The 17,300-nt window shown below is 37.8% G+C and overlaps 1 protein-coding gene across 1 annotated transcript in view; it reads right to left on the reverse strand.

Moving 5' to 3' along the window:
- Positions 1–17,300, reverse strand: part of TTLL5 (tubulin tyrosine ligase like 5) — a gene marked incomplete at both ends in the record, with an annotated part of 184,253 nt that overhangs the window by 74,483 nt on the left and 92,470 nt on the right. The window contains 6 exons of the mRNA XM_084241198.1: positions 2,297–2,698; positions 3,270–3,353; positions 6,505–6,632; positions 9,218–9,321; positions 10,332–10,478; positions 13,098–13,218. Coding sequence (XP_084097324.1) covers positions 2,297–2,698; positions 3,270–3,353; positions 6,505–6,632; positions 9,218–9,321; positions 10,332–10,478; positions 13,098–13,218 — 986 coding nt within the window. The remainder of the gene's footprint in view (positions 1–2,296; positions 2,699–3,269; positions 3,354–6,504; positions 6,633–9,217; positions 9,322–10,331; positions 10,479–13,097; positions 13,219–17,300) is intronic.

Here is a 17,300-nt window from a genome sequence, read left to right on the forward strand (position 1 = left end):
ACTTATTAATATGTTTTTGTTTACTATGAAAACTTCATAAAGAAAACTTTCATCATATGCATGGGAAATAATCAAGCCTATAATTCATTAATCTTAATGAACAAACAAAAATTACTTTAGCTGTAACTCACCTTAATATGCAATTATTAAAGTGTTTAAAAAAACTTGGCCAATGTTAAGATATCCCTCAAACTAATCTACAAATTCAACACACTCCCTATGAAAATTTCATCTATCTATTATTGTAAAAATTGACAAGTTGATCCTAAAATCCATATGAAAATGCAAAGTATCCAGAATAGCCTAAACAATATGAAAAAGAAGAACAAAGTTGGAAGAATTACCCTTGGTGATTTCAAAACTTGCTACAATGCTGCGGTAATGAAGACAACATGGTACTGGCAAAAAGACAGACATGTAGATCAGTGGAACAGAACTGAGGCTCCAGAAATAAAACCTTTCATTTATGATTAAATGATTTTTTGCAAGAGTGCCAAGACCATTCAATAGGGAAATAATACTCTTTCAACAAATAGTGCTGGGATAACTGAACAGCCACATGCAAAAGAATGAAGTTAGACCCTCATGCTACAGTTTACACAAATAGAAATTCAAAGTGGATAAATGATTTTAGGTAAGTACCTAGAAGTGGAACTGCAGAGTCATGTGATACTTTTATGGTTCCATAACCATAGCATCTCAAAATATAAGAGCCTAAACTATAAAATACTTAGAAAAAGCATACATATAAAACTTGTGACTTTGAGTAAGGCAATTATATTTCAGCTATGATAACAAAACATAAGCAATGAAAGAAAAGATAAATTAAACTTTATCAAAATTAAAACCTTCTGTGCTTCATGAAAATGGAAACACAAGCAGGAGAATGGAAGAAAACATTTCTAAGTCATGCATCTGATAAGATACTTGTATCCAGAAAATAAAAAGAGCATTTACAATTCCACAATAAAAAAGACAGTATCACAGTTTTAAAATGTGCAAAGAATTTGAATAGACATTTTACCAAGGTATACAGATGGCCAAAGCAGGTAAAAAGATATCCAGTATCATTAGTCATTATTGGAAGTGCAAAGGATAACTGCGAAAATGAAATACTTCTTTGAACCCACAAGAATGGATAAAATCAAAAAGATAGACAATAAGTGTTGCCAAGGATGTGGAGAAATTGGAATTTCATGCATTGCTGATGGGAAAATGGTATAGTTATTATAGAAAAGTTTGGAAGTTCCTCAAAAAGAGGAATCATAAAGTTACCATATGACCCAGTAATGCCACTCCTAGGTATATATCCAAGAGAAAACTTGTACAAAAACTTGTACAGAGATGTTCACAGCAAGGTTATTCATAATAGCCAAAAAGTGAAAACAACCCAAGTGTCCACCAACTAATAAATGGATAAAGAAAATGTGGTATATCTATCCAATGGAATATTATTTAGCCCAAAGAAGGAATGTAGTACTTATGTGTGCTACAACATGGATGAACCTAGAAAACATTACGGCAATTATAAGAAGTCATTCAAAAGACCATCAATTGTATGACTTCACTTAATGAAATGTTCAGAACAAGCCAAAATCTATAGAGACAGAAAGTAGTTTAGTGGTTGCCAGAGGCTGGTGAGAGGAGGAAATGGAGTGTGACTGCTAATAGGCAGGGGTTTCTTTTGGAATAATGAAAATATTCTCAAAAAAGATAGTGGTATTGGATGCAAATCTCTGTGAACAACCTGAAAACCAATGAATTATATACTTTAAGGCAGTGATACTATGGTATGTGAATTATATCTCAATAAAGCTGTTATTTCAAAATGGGGGGGGGGGAACCTTGATTGATCATATGGGTCTACTTCATTTAAAATTAGATATCCTATTTTAAGAAATCTTTGGTTATTTATTCAGGTCATGGTTGACTTTAATATATTAAAAAATTAAAGAATACTAATTTGTCTCATGTCAGGAATAACTGATCAAATCAGAAAGAATGCATCTATCAGACTCACAGGGAAGTCTCGACTAGTCTGCAAGCTCCTAGTAAATAGAAGCTCTGTGTTATTGATCTCTTTATCCCCGTTACCTAATAGAAGTCCTCTTGCATTTTGCAGCAATGCATGAATGCTACTAGGTCAAATGCAAGACTCTTTCCTAGTGATATCAGAGCAATGTAGCATGTGTCCCTTTACCTTTCAAACAAAAAAGGCAAAGGGAAGAGATGACATTTTTGTATGGAGGCTGGGGAGGAGCTGACATTGAGGGCTGCCTTGCATTTTCTCACTCACCTGCCTTTGCTGAAGAGGGACGAGACAGTTTCTGGCTATAGATGTGTACAGCACTTTGGAAAGAGGAAAAGGGGCCAATGGTGTAACTGCCTGAACGGCAGCGTGGCAGGCCCGCAGGGCTTGGTACGTTCTGTGTCCCAAGGTGCATGGAGGGAGAAGCACTGTCAGGGGCTGTGTTCAGTAAAACTGCTTGCTGGTGAGGCATGCTGGGGATAGCTGGAGGAATCTGGGATAAAGAAGAATGGTGGCCAGGCCCTGGAGAGAGGTCAGAGGTTGAAATAATAGATGACAAATGGGTGTTGGGAATTTTCTGCAGCAGAGTAGCAGCAGGACCAGAGAAAGAAGCAGAGGAAGAATTTGTATAGACTAATTTAGCCTCTTTTTCTGCTGAAGTGGTAAATCCTATTAAAACAAAAACAAACAAACAAACAAAAAAACACATCATTTTAGGAAAAACTCACAATCTCTATAAAACAAGAGGTAAACATTTTAAATATCAAAATAATTTTAGCATGAAACACAAATCATGAGAAATAGAGACTTTAATAAGTATTCATCATGAATTTAATGAATTTTGCCTGCTGAGAAAACCTGGCAACAGAAACAGCTTCATTTCAGTACCTTCTAAAAGCTGGAGTTGGGACTACCTCTACCAATCAGAGGAGGTATTTAACAAACATAAGGGCATCAGGACAAAGTTTCTAGTAGTGACATCTTTTCACCCTTCTAGGAAAAAAGAAAGTGCTCAGAAGTGCTGAACACTAAGAAAGTGAAAAATTCCTTGAAAGGAAAATAGGATACCAGTAGATAAGACGAAAATTCTAAGGGAGAAGGAAGAACAAAGAAAAGGTACTTCACTGGGGTCAGGGGTAATGGCTTATGCTTAAGAATCAGTTAATATTTGATGACTTCCTTTTTCCTTGTAGGGATTTATCAGAGAGCAGCAAATCTATCTAAGTTTGAAGTCACTCACGAGATAATTTATCAGAGTGAATTTCTGTTGCGTGTTGTTGTCTAGGCTGCTTTATTTTCACTTCTTCCATCGTCTCAGGATGATCTGAAATAAGAAATAAAACTGAACTCAGGTTCTTCTACTAATCAAATGCTAGAGTATATTTCATTTCCAAAATAGGACACCACTCGTAATCAATGTGAGAAACCATTGCATATCTTATCACACTTTCCCAAGGATGGCCACCCTCACTGTCAGGTTAAGTGGGCCACCGACCAAATGATTCCCAATTATCCCCAATTCCTGCTCCAGCAAACTCATCCAGGGAAAGATATTTAAACCCAGAGCAGTCATTCATGGACTGTCAACAAGCTAGAACAAGCCTAGAAATAAAAGTAAAGGCAGTCAGATCCCTCTGCCAAAAATTCAGACTAGGGGAACTGAGAAACCAAGCGACTGGTGCTTTCTTACCCAAAGAGCAAAGAAATCATATGTATTGAGCAGGGCAACTACTAGGAGAAAGAAAGAGCAGCCTAATACCTAGTACCTGGATACTATAAAAGCTCTGTATTTTAATGTCCTCAGTTTTAGTTGAAGAAGTTGAGTGAATGTACTTGAGATAGGCTGAACAGCACATTCAAAAACAAAAGCACTCAAACATAAGGAAGTTCTAATCTAGTAAATTAGTTTTCTTAACATAGGTAAAATGTGCCACAACATTGGCTTCAGGGATGTGTTTGGGGACTTGACTCCAACAACAAGAAAAATAAAAAATAAATAAATGGGACTTTCAAATTAAAAGCTTCTATAGAGCAAGAGAAACTGTCAGTAAAACAGAAGACACCCTACTGAATGGGAGGAACTATTTGTACATCATACATTCAATAATGATCTGAGAGCTAAGATCCAAAAGAACTCATACAACTCAATAAAAAGATATAAAGAACACAATCAAAAAATTGCAGAAGAGCTAAATAGACACTTCTTGAAAGAAGATATACAAATGACTTACAGGCATATGAAAAAAATGTTCATTGCCTTATCATCAGGGAAATGCACATCAAAACCACAATGAGATACCAACTCACATTTATGGGGATGACCCATATCAAAAAGGTCAGAAACAATAAATGTTGGTGAGGGTATGGAGAGAAAGCGGCACACATACACTATTGGTGGAAATGCAGATTGGTCCAGCCCCTATGGCTAACAGTTTGGAGAATTCTCAAAAGATTTAAAACAGGTATAACATGATCCAGTAACTCCACTCTTTGACATTTATCAAAGAAGTGCAATAACTTGAAGGGATACATGCACTCCTATGTGCATTGCAACACTGTTTATAAGTTATAAAAACCGCCTAAGTACCCAAAAACAGAAGAGTTGATTAAGATGTGCTATGTAGGGCCTCCCTGATGGTGTAAGGGGTTAGGATGCAACTTATGAAGCTATTCTCAGCCACTGCAGCATGAGTTCGATCCCCGGCCAGGGAGCTACCCACATGGTGCAGCAGACCTCTCCTGACTCACTCGCTGCTCCCCTCAGCAGTGTATTTCAGTCAATCTGCCTGTTATGTTCCCCACTCTGGCTCTGGTGAATCCTCTAACCCCCGCACCACTGGACTGTATCACAGTTCTTGTATGCATAAATAAATAATTAAAAAAAAATTAGTTTTCTTTCCTAGCACACAATTTTGAAAGAGAACAACTAGAGCTAATTTCATACTTGGAGAAAGATTCCAAAACCTGTCTCAAAAACGTAGAGAGCTCACTCAGATCATCTTTCAGAATGAAAGAATAAGGAGATGTGAATTCTCTCCGCCAGCAGTGGTAATTTTGTCACACACTGTTGGCCCTCACCTCCCTGGGTCAGCACATATCTGCCTAGCCCACCTCATTATAAGAACTTACCCCAGTGTCACAGGAGCTTCTCAGAGCTCATACTAACTTTCTTCCTGTATTGACTCACCCAGTTCATAAAGTAGACAATAAATGTTATGAAATCCATGACTGTGAGAGTCCTAGTCATTGCTTCCCTAGCAACTACCAAAATGTCTGACATACAAAATAGGTGCTCAGCAGATATACGCAGATGGAATGAATGAACAAGCAAATAAACTAGCTTCGGAACTTAGGTAATTAAGGAAAGTTCAAAGAAGAGGGTTGGACTTAGAGGGTTGAACTCTAGTAAAACAATAATTAAATTACACAGTGAGCTACAAGGCTTTTGTGGACTAACCTCTAAACCTAATCAGTTTTTAAAACATTAGCACTTTTTGGGAAAATTCATTCTGTAATTTAAATGACCAATTTTCCTGGCAACTTTCACAGTAGGCTATGAAAGCCTTAAGAACAGGAAAGAAGTTTCTACCTTTGAATCTAGTATTTAGCACACTGACAAAATTAGTATATTGATTACCTATGTCTTAATAGTCATTTAGATTTTAAATGAATATTACATTTAAAGAATACAGCTGTGTTTATAACAATACCACTACTACTTTTTAATCATATGACATGAACTGGACCGTCCATTCTGTACCAAATCCAAAGTCAAAGATCATGGAGATCCCTAGAAGTGAGAATGTTTGTAATCACGAGAGAATAGCCTGGGTTATCACAAAGACTGAGGGAAGCTACGGGCATTTAGGGCCTAAGTTAGACATCACACTAAGTATGGGATAGTCCCACATGACAAAGAATTCTCTTAACTAAAATGGCAATAGCGTTGAGCTAGAGAAAGCAAAAAAAAATTTAACGAAAGTGAGCAATAATCATTAGGAGGGGCGGAAAAACAGAGCTGTAGAGCACAAGCTTTCAGTCAAGCAGACTGAGGTTCAAATTACTATCCCACCGCAAGGTGAAGTATACCCTTAAGCAAGTTACTCAGCTTCTTTCAGCTTCTGTTTTCTCATCTGAAAAGAAATTTATAATAGTACCTATTCCATATGTTTTTTGGAAGTGAAAAATAAGATCATGTCTGGCAGATAGTAATATGAGTGCTCAGTGAATGTGGCTATTATTAGCTTGTCTCGGAAAGTCCTCTGCTATTAATTATTGTGAAAAAATCAGACCATGTCCCCCTTCTGCTCTTACAACAAAAATGTAATGTGTACTCATCCCAACCATCCCCACACTACAAAATTTCACCACCTTGGAGTCTACAGTGCTTATATAGCACATTATTCCTAGCTTTCCTTTGCATATCTCAAGTTTTCACTTGTTCTTACTTTTCATTAATTATCCAGCATACTTACCACCTTTCCCCCCATTATCAGAGTAGCTGCTGTTGTTTTTTGAACTTTTTGAGTGAGTTCCCAGGAAGACACTTGCAGACTTGTTTTTTTGGGTATAAAAAGTCAACACCTCCTCCAATTCAGCCTCACTAAAATGAGGAGAGAAAATATGGTCAGAACAGGAAGCTATTCTGGAAAATCTTTCTACCAGATTTTATTATGGAAATGGAATACGAGTTAAAGAAGGGGAAATGAAAGGCATAAACTGAAAACTCCTTATTAAGAGATGGCTAAATAGGAGTATAAATGTAGCAATGTAAAAAAATTAAAGTATAATAAGGTGTTATTCATTCCAGTGAATTTTCTAGATCATCACCGTCCAATATGGTAACCAGCAGTCATATGGGACTGTTCAAACTTAAATGAATTAATTTAAATAAATTCAAAGATTCTTCTCCTCAGTTACACCAGCCTCATTTCACATTCTCAGTAGCTACAATACAGGGAGTTCTACTGGAGAGTCCTGTTCTAGATCACTGGTCATCAAACTACAGGCAGTGGGCCAAACCCGACCAGCAGTCTGTCTTTGGTATGGCTCCCAGCTAAGAATGTTTTTTATATTTTTTAAAAATATGCTGCAAAGACTGCATGTAGCCCATAGAGCCTGAAATATTTACTATCTGGCCCTTTATAGTTTGCCCACCCCACTTTTATAAAATAGGAGCCACTTACTTTAATTACTATGTCAGAAATAAGGAGACCCACGAGTGGAACCACAGAAGAGTTCCCTAACCATCTAAAATTAGGGACTGAACTAGATGGTCTCTAAGATCACCTCAAATTATCAAAATTATATGCTCTTTCTGAACATCCACAAAATGGAAAGTGTAAGGGAATGAATGAGTGCCTATAGGACTCTTCCAGCAAACATATTACACAGGGATTTTGTAACATGTGAAACACTTTCTCAGTGGTCTTTTAAATTTTTTTCCTGGAAGCTGGTCATGTTCTAGATAAGCGGGCTTCAAATAAGTATCCCTGTATTATTACAATGAGCCTATACCTCATCTTCAGAACACACTGTGATAAGAATCTAGGAAGCTGTTGCCAGGAACCTCAGAGTAACCCTAAGGTCTCCAAAGTGGTGAGGTAAGTATCTCAAGAGACAATCAGAGACCTAAAGATGAGGTTGCGGACAGTCCAGTGCTGCTGCCTGTCATTGAGTTTTGTTGGCCCTTCACACAATACTGAAAGCAAAAGACTGAGTAAGTTTGGTCAAAATATAAACTGCCTTATCCCTCTTGCCTTATCCTGCACTCACTTCATACTCTGTTTCATTGACTCACTCCTGGAGGTGCTTGAATTTACCAACCTGACAAAAGTATCCATGTACTCCCCAAACTTAATAAAAGAAACCCTGATACTATTTTATATTTCTAACAATCGACATCAGACTCCAACAATTCAAAATCAGAACTAAATGTTTCAATAATGAATATGCTCTCTCTCTGTCATTCGTAAATAGTACATATAACTCATTTTCAGTAGCCAGTTAGGCCCAAGAAGGGGAATACATCACTTTTTTGAAGTTGTTTTGTTTTGTTTTTCTATTTTTCTATTTTAGGGATTCTGAAGATCCCTAGGTGGAACTGAAATTAATTTGAACTTTGAAAGTAGAGCCATTTTCTGAACATTATCTAGTTTTTTTCTTTTCTATTTTTATAATGATATAATGATTTCTATTTTTATCATTTTCTTTCCTATTTTATAATGATGATGTGAGAAAATGTGTCTTGCTTTGTTTCTCTACCTGCTTTATTAATCATATTACACAGGACCTAAGAAATTCAACAAAGTGACATTTCACAATTATGAAATCCTATAAAATGAGGTATTGCTTGCTGTGTTTGTCTAAGCACATGGTACTGAGGCTCTAGTTAGGTATGTACAAGGTAACAAACACAGATCAAACTAAGCTGGTGAATGACAAACCAGCACCTAAGTTCACAAATCAATAGAAAGTTGATTTTCTAACTTTTTCTCTCTACTGTTACTTTCATGGCTGCAGCCCAATTAACTTTTATCCTTTCTCATTTAGTTTTCTACAACTCTGCTCTAGATAAAGGCAGTCTAGTATGAGTCTTACAAAATTTGAAATTATATGCCTTCATTACCTCTTCCCTTGAAAACAGACAAAACGGATTTGCTGATTTGTATCAAGATGAAGAGCTGATTGCTGAGATTTTTCAGTTCCTAACAGCTAACCCTAAGTAAGCATGAAGAACTTGCTCTATTTTATATAAATTAGGCATAACCCTCACAGGGCTGAGAAACTGCCAATTCCTCAACCCACTCAACATAGGCAAATTTTGGTCATCACTGCCTCAGTTAGTCAGGGATAAATTCAGATCCAGTAAACACTAGAAGCCTCTAGCTTCAACTTCCCAGGGCTCTCTCAGCTCTTCAAGTGGTGTGACTTTGAAGGCTGTCTAGAAATACAGCCCAGATACCCAGGAGCAGTGTTTTGATAACTGAAACCATGACAACAGAAACATAACTGGCTGAGATATGCCGCGGCCAGGGCTATGGAACTCTTTCTCCTCCTAGAAGTGACTTCACTCACATCCATATGGTAGAGACACGGGAATGTTGAAAATGCAATGGGACAGTATGGAAGACAGAATACCACAGTTTTTATTAAAAGCTTTTGCCTTTTATTAAAAAAAACTTTTACCTTGCTCGTCTGATGAACTCCTGAAAGTTTTCTGAATTCACCCCATCTTCCTCTTCTTCCTCAAGCTTCTTCTTCGATTTCTTTTCAGCCATTTGTTCTGTTTCCTACCCAGTCCCCAACCCCCGGAGAAAAACAACATGATAAAACTGATGCCTGATAAATGTACACTTCATCATCTAATGTCAGAATCTTTGGGATAACTGTCTTTATAATAGACACTTAATTCCTCCATTTGTTTCTGCCACTTAGAAATTTCATATATTACTTTCTACCATTATTTCATGAAACATTTTGGAATTACCAAGTAAAAGGTGCAGAACAGATGTAGATTTAGCTTAGTCTGTGGTCACATTTGCAGCTTTAACAAGTGTAACAACGGAGACACTGTATTTTATTATAATTTGGGAAAGAGATGTCTTGGAAGATAACTCCTATATGGGCATTCAAATTGAATAAATTCTTTACTTAATATAAGACATTTCAATAGATCTAGAATAAATTATGGATATGTATTTGGTGTGTTGATATTCTACTAACAATTCCACACGTCTTCAGAAAAGCTATCTAAATTTCCCAGTTGAACTTTCCCTTCTGCAAATTAACCATTCTCCTCCCTTCCCCCAAATGATTTTCCGAAAGCATTCTCAAAGTCTTGGATATAAGATAACTTATAAGATATACTAATTAAATAGCATATTTCTGGGCTTGGTTGGAAAATGAAGTTACATGTTTTAGAGAACAAAGTGTAACAGAACTTTCTCAAGAAAGATGTCACTATAATAAATCCACAGTTCATATCTATTCTTAAATAGTTAATTCACCATCTAAAGATACAATATGGCAGTGTAAATGCAAATAGCCCAGGAGTCATTAGTGCCATAGTCAAAAGAAATACGCCTTTTGATAAGAGTTAATTGTGGCCACTGGACCTTCAGAAGTAGTAAGCAGCTATTCAGCCCCTGGGGTGTGATTTTCTGCTCTCCTAAATAGTAAAACACAGAGAATGCTAGAAAAAGAGAAGGCAGACCTTTTCACTCAGTTGGACAAAGCTTATAGCCTGTTTCTCACCCTCTGTGGCCATCTAAAACACAAGGCTGACAGAAAAACCACCTACCTTATTATACACAATGATAAAGTCACCCAACTGGTGGGCCAGGATTCTTCTGCGTTCCAGAAGTGCTAATCGTCGACTGGGTAAGACCATCCTCAGGGAATGCTGGAGGTTACTTGATGCTCGTTTGAGAAAACGGACCACTAGCTCCTATAAATGAGAGTCATTGGGGAAAAATGCAGGGATTATGGTAAGCAACAGAGGAGAAGTTATGAAAGCATTACACACAACAGGCATGTGAGAAAAGGTATATTCTATATTTCAACAAAGAAAAAGCCCAGAGCAAACATGTGAGGTATAAGAAGGGCACAGAAAAACAAAATAAAGAAAACATTCTCTTCCTCCAGTAAGTTGACACTCACAAAATAAAAAATTATGCAAATAACTACGCAAAAAAGAAGTGTGACAGTACTATAACTCATAAATAAATAGAACCATAATCATTCAAAGTATAGATACCACTTCTAATAGTGTGCCTAGAGAAAGCTATTAAGAAAGCAGCATTCAAGGATAGGCCGTAGAAACTGAAAACACAGAAGCAGATAAAATCATCAAAAGTGAGAAGACAGAAAAAGAATACGGGTATCTTCATACATACAGAAAGGATGAGGAGGATAAAAACAAATCCAAAATCAAAAAGCATGGTAGAATCATCAGAAATGGAAGGAAACTCAAGAGCAAAGAGTATATCATGGAACCCAAGGGAGGCCTTCAAGGGTCCCATGTCAAAAGCTTAGCTAGAGATAGAAGAAGAGGTTGAGAAACACATGGATAATGAAGACTATCTGTAAAGAGTAGAAACTACACATTTTTTTAAAACTATGCCTCTGCTTGAAAGGTGATAGCTTTTCCCCCCTTTCTCAGGGCTTAGGCAGCTTTTAGAACTGGGGGTTGCCAGGGAGGAAACAGCAAAAAGGTTATTAAGCGAAAGAAAGAAAGAAATACATCTCACTTAAGGTGGGGCAAAGGACTGAAAGCTGGACACCAATTGGATCATTTCAAAACATCAAAAATGCTTCCAAGTGAGATTTTTAAGACCAAGGACCTTAGCCGTTCACCCACACCCATCAATACAAAAAAATTGCTGTAAGATGTTAGGTAGACTTTCTATCACTGTGCATTCTGTGAGTTATGTGATAAAGAATCTCTAACCCTGACCTGAGCTAGAGAAGGCAATCCAACATCTACATTCCTTATTAGCAAGAGCACTGCCATAACTGTCAGGTAATGGGGTAGTTTACTCTCTAGATATAGTCTCAAAAAGGCATGCTCATATTAAGCAATGACCCTAAATATTCTTGTAAAGGGCCCCATAAAAATCTTGTGTGGATTCCAAGTCAGCAGTTGCAGCAGATTCTTTTCTGAGCTTTTTTTCCCTTCTTGAATTGGATTTCGGTGCATTGTCCTTTCTGTCAATTTATGCCAGCTAAAGGAACAGCCCCGTAACCAGGGGGGTGGATTTCACAGTTCTACTCTGCTGTCTCTACTATAGGGTGGCTTAAGCTGTTATATTAAAACATTATTTTTTCACAGTGGAGTAGACACACTGACTCTCAAAAAGGCAGTTTCAATTTTCCACTTGGAAAAAGAAGAGCTAACATTTTCCACTGATGGTTGAAATATTTTTCACAACACTAAGGTTTTATCTCTGGCTTGGATTGGCTACTTTAAATTCATGAGCTGTTTTCTGGGATATCCATCATGTTTTTATAAGCAGTCTGGCATAGCGTGTGCCTCGTGTATGCGGAGAAGGGTAGGGTCATCACTGAATTGGACAAAGGTGGAACTTTCTCAGTCTTAAAGGTTCCTCTCTTTCTGGTGACCCATCCCTAGGGTTAAACAGGCCATAAAAGGGCTGTAGCTTCTTCTATAAGCACTGAGCTTACCAAAGAGCTTGAAACTCCCTGTCATTCTGATTCCAAAATAAAACCTTGCCAGAGTATTAAATTCTAGGCATGTTCAAATGACTGATAGGCAGTTTACCACATACATTTGTTTCTAGTAATCTAAGAATTTTTAAGGTTACATCAAGTACTAATTATAATAAAGTACAAATCAAAATCAACAAGCAACTATAAATCAGAGACACACGGTGGGGGGTAGATATTAGGGTCAAAATAAGGGGGGTGGGAATTATATGAGGACTATAATAAGATGAGAATGCATACATTGTGCAAAAATGAAAAATGATGTAAAAAATATATAAAATAAAATTTAAAAAATGAAGGAAGGATGGTATATTCTTGGAAGGCTTATATAAGATATAGTGCTGACTTTCAAAGAGTGAACTCCACCCCTCAAGACAGAAAAGAAATGCCTTATGATGCCTGGAAACCATGGAAGAGCAAAGAAGGTGCAACTGTAACATCTAGGTTCAAGTTTCACTTTCACCACAACCCATGGGACAACAGGTAAGTGACTTCCCTTCTCTAGGTCTCCTGCTTCTTCGTCTGTAAAATGCAGATGATAATGCCTACCTCTAAGAGTTAATCAAATGTGTAACTGCCTGAGAAAAACTCTCAGTTGTATTCTATTCTCTGCACGGGGCCTGACATCTAATCAATAGTCAATTTCCATTTTTAGAATGAATGAGATGCCACATGTGATAAACATGGCTCCAGATCAAAAATTAGTTCACATTAAAGAGACATCTATAAAATATATGTGTAATGATTCTTTAACTGGAAGAAAATATTACACTTTACCCTAATAGAAAAATAAAGAAAAGAAAAAGGTAAAGTGAAAATATTCCAACAAGAAGAGCCTCACCATCTGTTCATCCTCTTTGGCAGCCCAACTGGCACTGAATGTTTGCCCTCCACTGTCTTTCATCAGGCGAATCTGAACATGCTGGAGATAGGCAGAGAATGCTATTCGGGCCTGTACTTTGCTATAGAAATCAAAACAACATACCGTTACAGGGCAGAATGGCTGGCCTACCAAACGTATACTTGCATCTCTCAAAGTGGCCTTTGAGGATCTTTTCATTGAATGGCTAAGAAAAAAAGAAGCCCATCGTACAGTCACTGAATAAAGGTTTCTTCTAAACAGTACATGAGTTTTTTTTTTTATTTTTATTATTAAAAGAATCAGAGACAGAGAATTCTTTTTTCCCCTTTTTTACCATGGGGGAAAAAGTCGAACAAGAATCGGAAACTAGGTTTCCTATTCTTATACCTAATCTCTTTCAACTTTTAAACAACTTTCTGGGGGGATGGTCAAAAATACTGAATCTTCACAAGAACCTATGTATTAACTTTAGAGAAGCTTCTCTGCCTCGGAGGCCCTTACAAACATACTTACCAGTTTTCACAATGTATGGCTTTTGCTATGGCAGCTAGTATTTCTATATGCAAAAGTCTCCAAAGCAGGAAACAGATAAATCCTACAAAGGAACTTTTGAGGCCAAATTTTAAGGTCATGCTTTTTTCAGCTACAAGACAGGAATGGTTAGAGCCCAGAACAAATGAGTGAAGTCCAACAGAGTTTGGCAGAGATGAACGGATGGGCTAGGACGAGCCCAGATGTTCAGCGGGAAAAAGAAATCCTTATATATAGTGAAAAGCAGCTCAGCACCATCACTGAAGAACCTAGCTGAGTTTTGCCTGGTGGTCTAGGTTAGAGACAGGGAAATCTGATTAAGACAGAAGTACCAGAAAGACACTGATAATTTTCACTTCAGTGCTAAATGCAGCAGATCTGTCTTCTTTCAGGAGAGATTTGGGTTACTTCAGCTGATCGGCCTTCGGATACTCTAGCCAAAATGACATCAGTGTAGATTAGGGCCCAACACAAACTTTGTTTACAATCCTCACACATGCAATCACTGAATTTCTACTCACTTGTGCCTCCAAGGTTCGGATGAAAGACTTGGAAATCATAAGAGGGTCTAGGTCTAGCTTCTATGTACGTGTTGGGGGGCCTGGAGGGCATGGGAGTTAGGTTGGGAAGATTTACTTTTGAAAGTTTAATACCAAAGATTTTCAGCAACATCTCTGTCACTAATAGGGATGGCTTGTAGGACCACTATGATTTTTATGATTTTGAAATAATATATTTTCAAATATTTCTGAATAGGGACAATTGTTCACACCTGGAAACCACATACCACTTTGTCCTCCACCATTCCCATTAATTTTACTTCCATAAAAAATTGCTTTCATGTTGAAATAAATAAAAAAGATTTTTAATTTTGGTCAACAAATTCACTTGCAATAGAATAAGCTTAGAAAAGGCATGTCTCAGACACCTCCAAATACAGCAAAATAGCTAATTTTATTATTAGGCTTCTAATACGAAAACATGAAAATCTTTGGGATAAGAAAATTATTGCCCTGAACGTGAGATTTCAATCATTGTTTTGTTATAAATCAAACGAATAAGTACTGAGCTTTCTATTTCTACACATCTTATTAAAAAGTTGCTTGGGATATTAATTCTGAGACTGTATCTAAGGTATTGGACATATTGGTAGACTTGTCATTAGCAACAAATAAGCAAAAAGATGAAAAGGGGCCTCTCTGGTCGCAAGGGCTAAAGTCTCAGCTATCACGCTCTCGCCAGCCACTGTGGCATGAGTTCCATCCCCGGCCAGGGAGCTGACCCACATGGTGCAGCAGACCTTTCCTGTCTCACCTGCTGCTCCCCTCAGCAGTGTATTTCAGTAGATCTGCCTGTTCTGTTCCCTGCGCTGTCTCTGGTGAATCCTTTTACTCCCCCACCCCTGCACCTCTAGCCTTTACCCCAGTTCTTGTATGCATAAATAAAAAATATTTGAAAAAAAGATGAAAGAATGAAAATTAGAAGATTTATACTGAAGAAATCTATTTTTGAAAAATAAAACCTATGTGTATCCTCAAAATGTATATACAAGTAGGAGGCTGGGACATGGAGTTTCAAATCCTTGCTTGTGGTGGACTTTCCTCAGATGCTCCAGTCACCAATGACATGCCCCCCCCCAAAAAAAAATGATGGGCAGATCCAGAGAACACAGTCTGAGAACCACTGATTTACATTAACACACCCCGCAATTACAAACAGTTTACTCACTGAAAGTGACTTCCATAAGATTTATGTAGAAATCACTTATTTTTACAACAGCTAAGTAGAACGTTATTGCTGGAAATGAGCTCAGAATATAGCTCAGTTGCTTGTAAATGCTTTATTTCAACTCAGTGGAATCTTTTTCTCCCTTCCAGAAAAGTCTGAAAAACGCTTGTCTAACATATAAGGAAACTGAGGCATAGAGAAGCTCTTAATTTGGCCATGATGGGAGAGCCGACTGACAAGCATGGAAAAGGCCAGCGTGCTCTCCACCAATGCAACTATTCTCATTCTTCACCATACCGTTCCAAATATTAACTCTATCCCTCCAAACCCCAAACCCCAAGGTTACCCACCATCGTTGCAGTGTAAGAACTTACTTCTAATTTAGGAAATAAAAGCCATCATGTGCCAATTAGTTTCCTTGCCCTATACTGCCATTCCTCTCATGGTGCTATCTTTGTGACTTATTAGAAGAGATACCCTCCCACTGGCCTAGTTCCACCTTCCTTTAAGACACCTCTTATTAATATATCAACTTCGTCATCTCTAATCCATTTCCCATCAAATCCTTCCTCTAGTCTATAAATTCCAGAATCCCTATCTTTAAAAAAAACAAACAAACAAACAAATCCTTTCTTGCTCTCTCTGATGCATTCTCATCGTCCTTTCATTGCCAAACTCTGAAAAAATCACTTGCTCATTTCCTCAACTCACAATTTCTTTTCCATGCACTAAGTCCTCCCTAAGAGGTCACAAAAACCTCTTCTTTCTTCTTACTCCTCATCCTACCTTGATTTGCCTGAGGCACTCTGCAGCTTGAGTCACTCCTGTTATAGCTTCTACCACACTCATTACTCCCTCCCAGTTTTACGTTCACCTCTCTCTCTTTTTTCAAGTGAAGTGTTGTTGTTGTTTTTTTTAAATATTTGTTTGTTTGTTTGTTTGTTTTATACAAGAGCCAGAGGCATGGGAGGGTGAGAGGATTCACCAGAGACAGAGCAGGGAGCAGAACAAGCAGACAAACCAAAATACACTGCTGAGGGGAGCAGCGGGAACAACAGGAGAGGTCCGCCAAGCCATGTGGGATTCTCCCTAGCCAGCCGGGAATCAAACCCTCACTGCAGAGGCTGCGGGCAGCTTCACAGTGCTGCGCTCAACCCGCTGCACCACCGGGGAGGCCCAGGTCCACCTCTCTTCCCAATATTTCTTGGTCTCTTCCCTATTAAACATCAGATTTCCCCAGGGTTCAATTCTCATCCTTTTCTCCTTGTCTATGCAAGCTGACCTAAACCAGATTGGACAAGCTCATCTACACTGAAGTTTTTATTTATCAGCTGTACAATCCCGCCCAACTCCTGACTTTCAAAGCTGCATTTCCACCTATCAACTGAATATCTTCATCCCAGAGCACTTCTACCTCACTGAATCCCAAAAGAAATACAATTTTACCATGAAACCAGCTCCAATGCTTCTTACATTAACTGAGAGCATCATCGAGTTGCCAAATTAGGAAAACTCAGTCTTTCACATTCCTACATTGAATCAGATACCAAGGTCTGTCAATTTTATCTTGCAAATTTCATTAAGTATATCCCAGTCTCTCCAACACAATAGCCATTGTTCTGATGAAAGTCTTCATCTTCCTGGCTCTGGGCTATTTTAAAAGTCCCTAACTCACGACTCTGACTTTAGTTTCTCCTCTTTTCAATCACTCTGCCACAGTGCAAGCAGAATTTACTTTCTAAATCAAGACCCAACCACATCATTCATCTGCTTGAAAATGATCCACAGAGAAAATAAAGTACAGGCTCCTTTTCAAGTTCTTTATGATCAAATGACATCCACTTTTTTTTTTTTGTCTCATTTCTCACTGTGCCCTTTTCTGCTAGTTTACCATACGAATCTGTATTTCTCAAACACACCAAG

The sequence above is a fragment of the Talpa europaea genome, assembly GCF_964194135.1.
Source record: "Talpa europaea genome assembly, chromosome: 8".
In the NCBI taxonomy this organism is placed as follows: domain Eukaryota; kingdom Metazoa; phylum Chordata; class Mammalia; order Eulipotyphla; family Talpidae; genus Talpa; species Talpa europaea.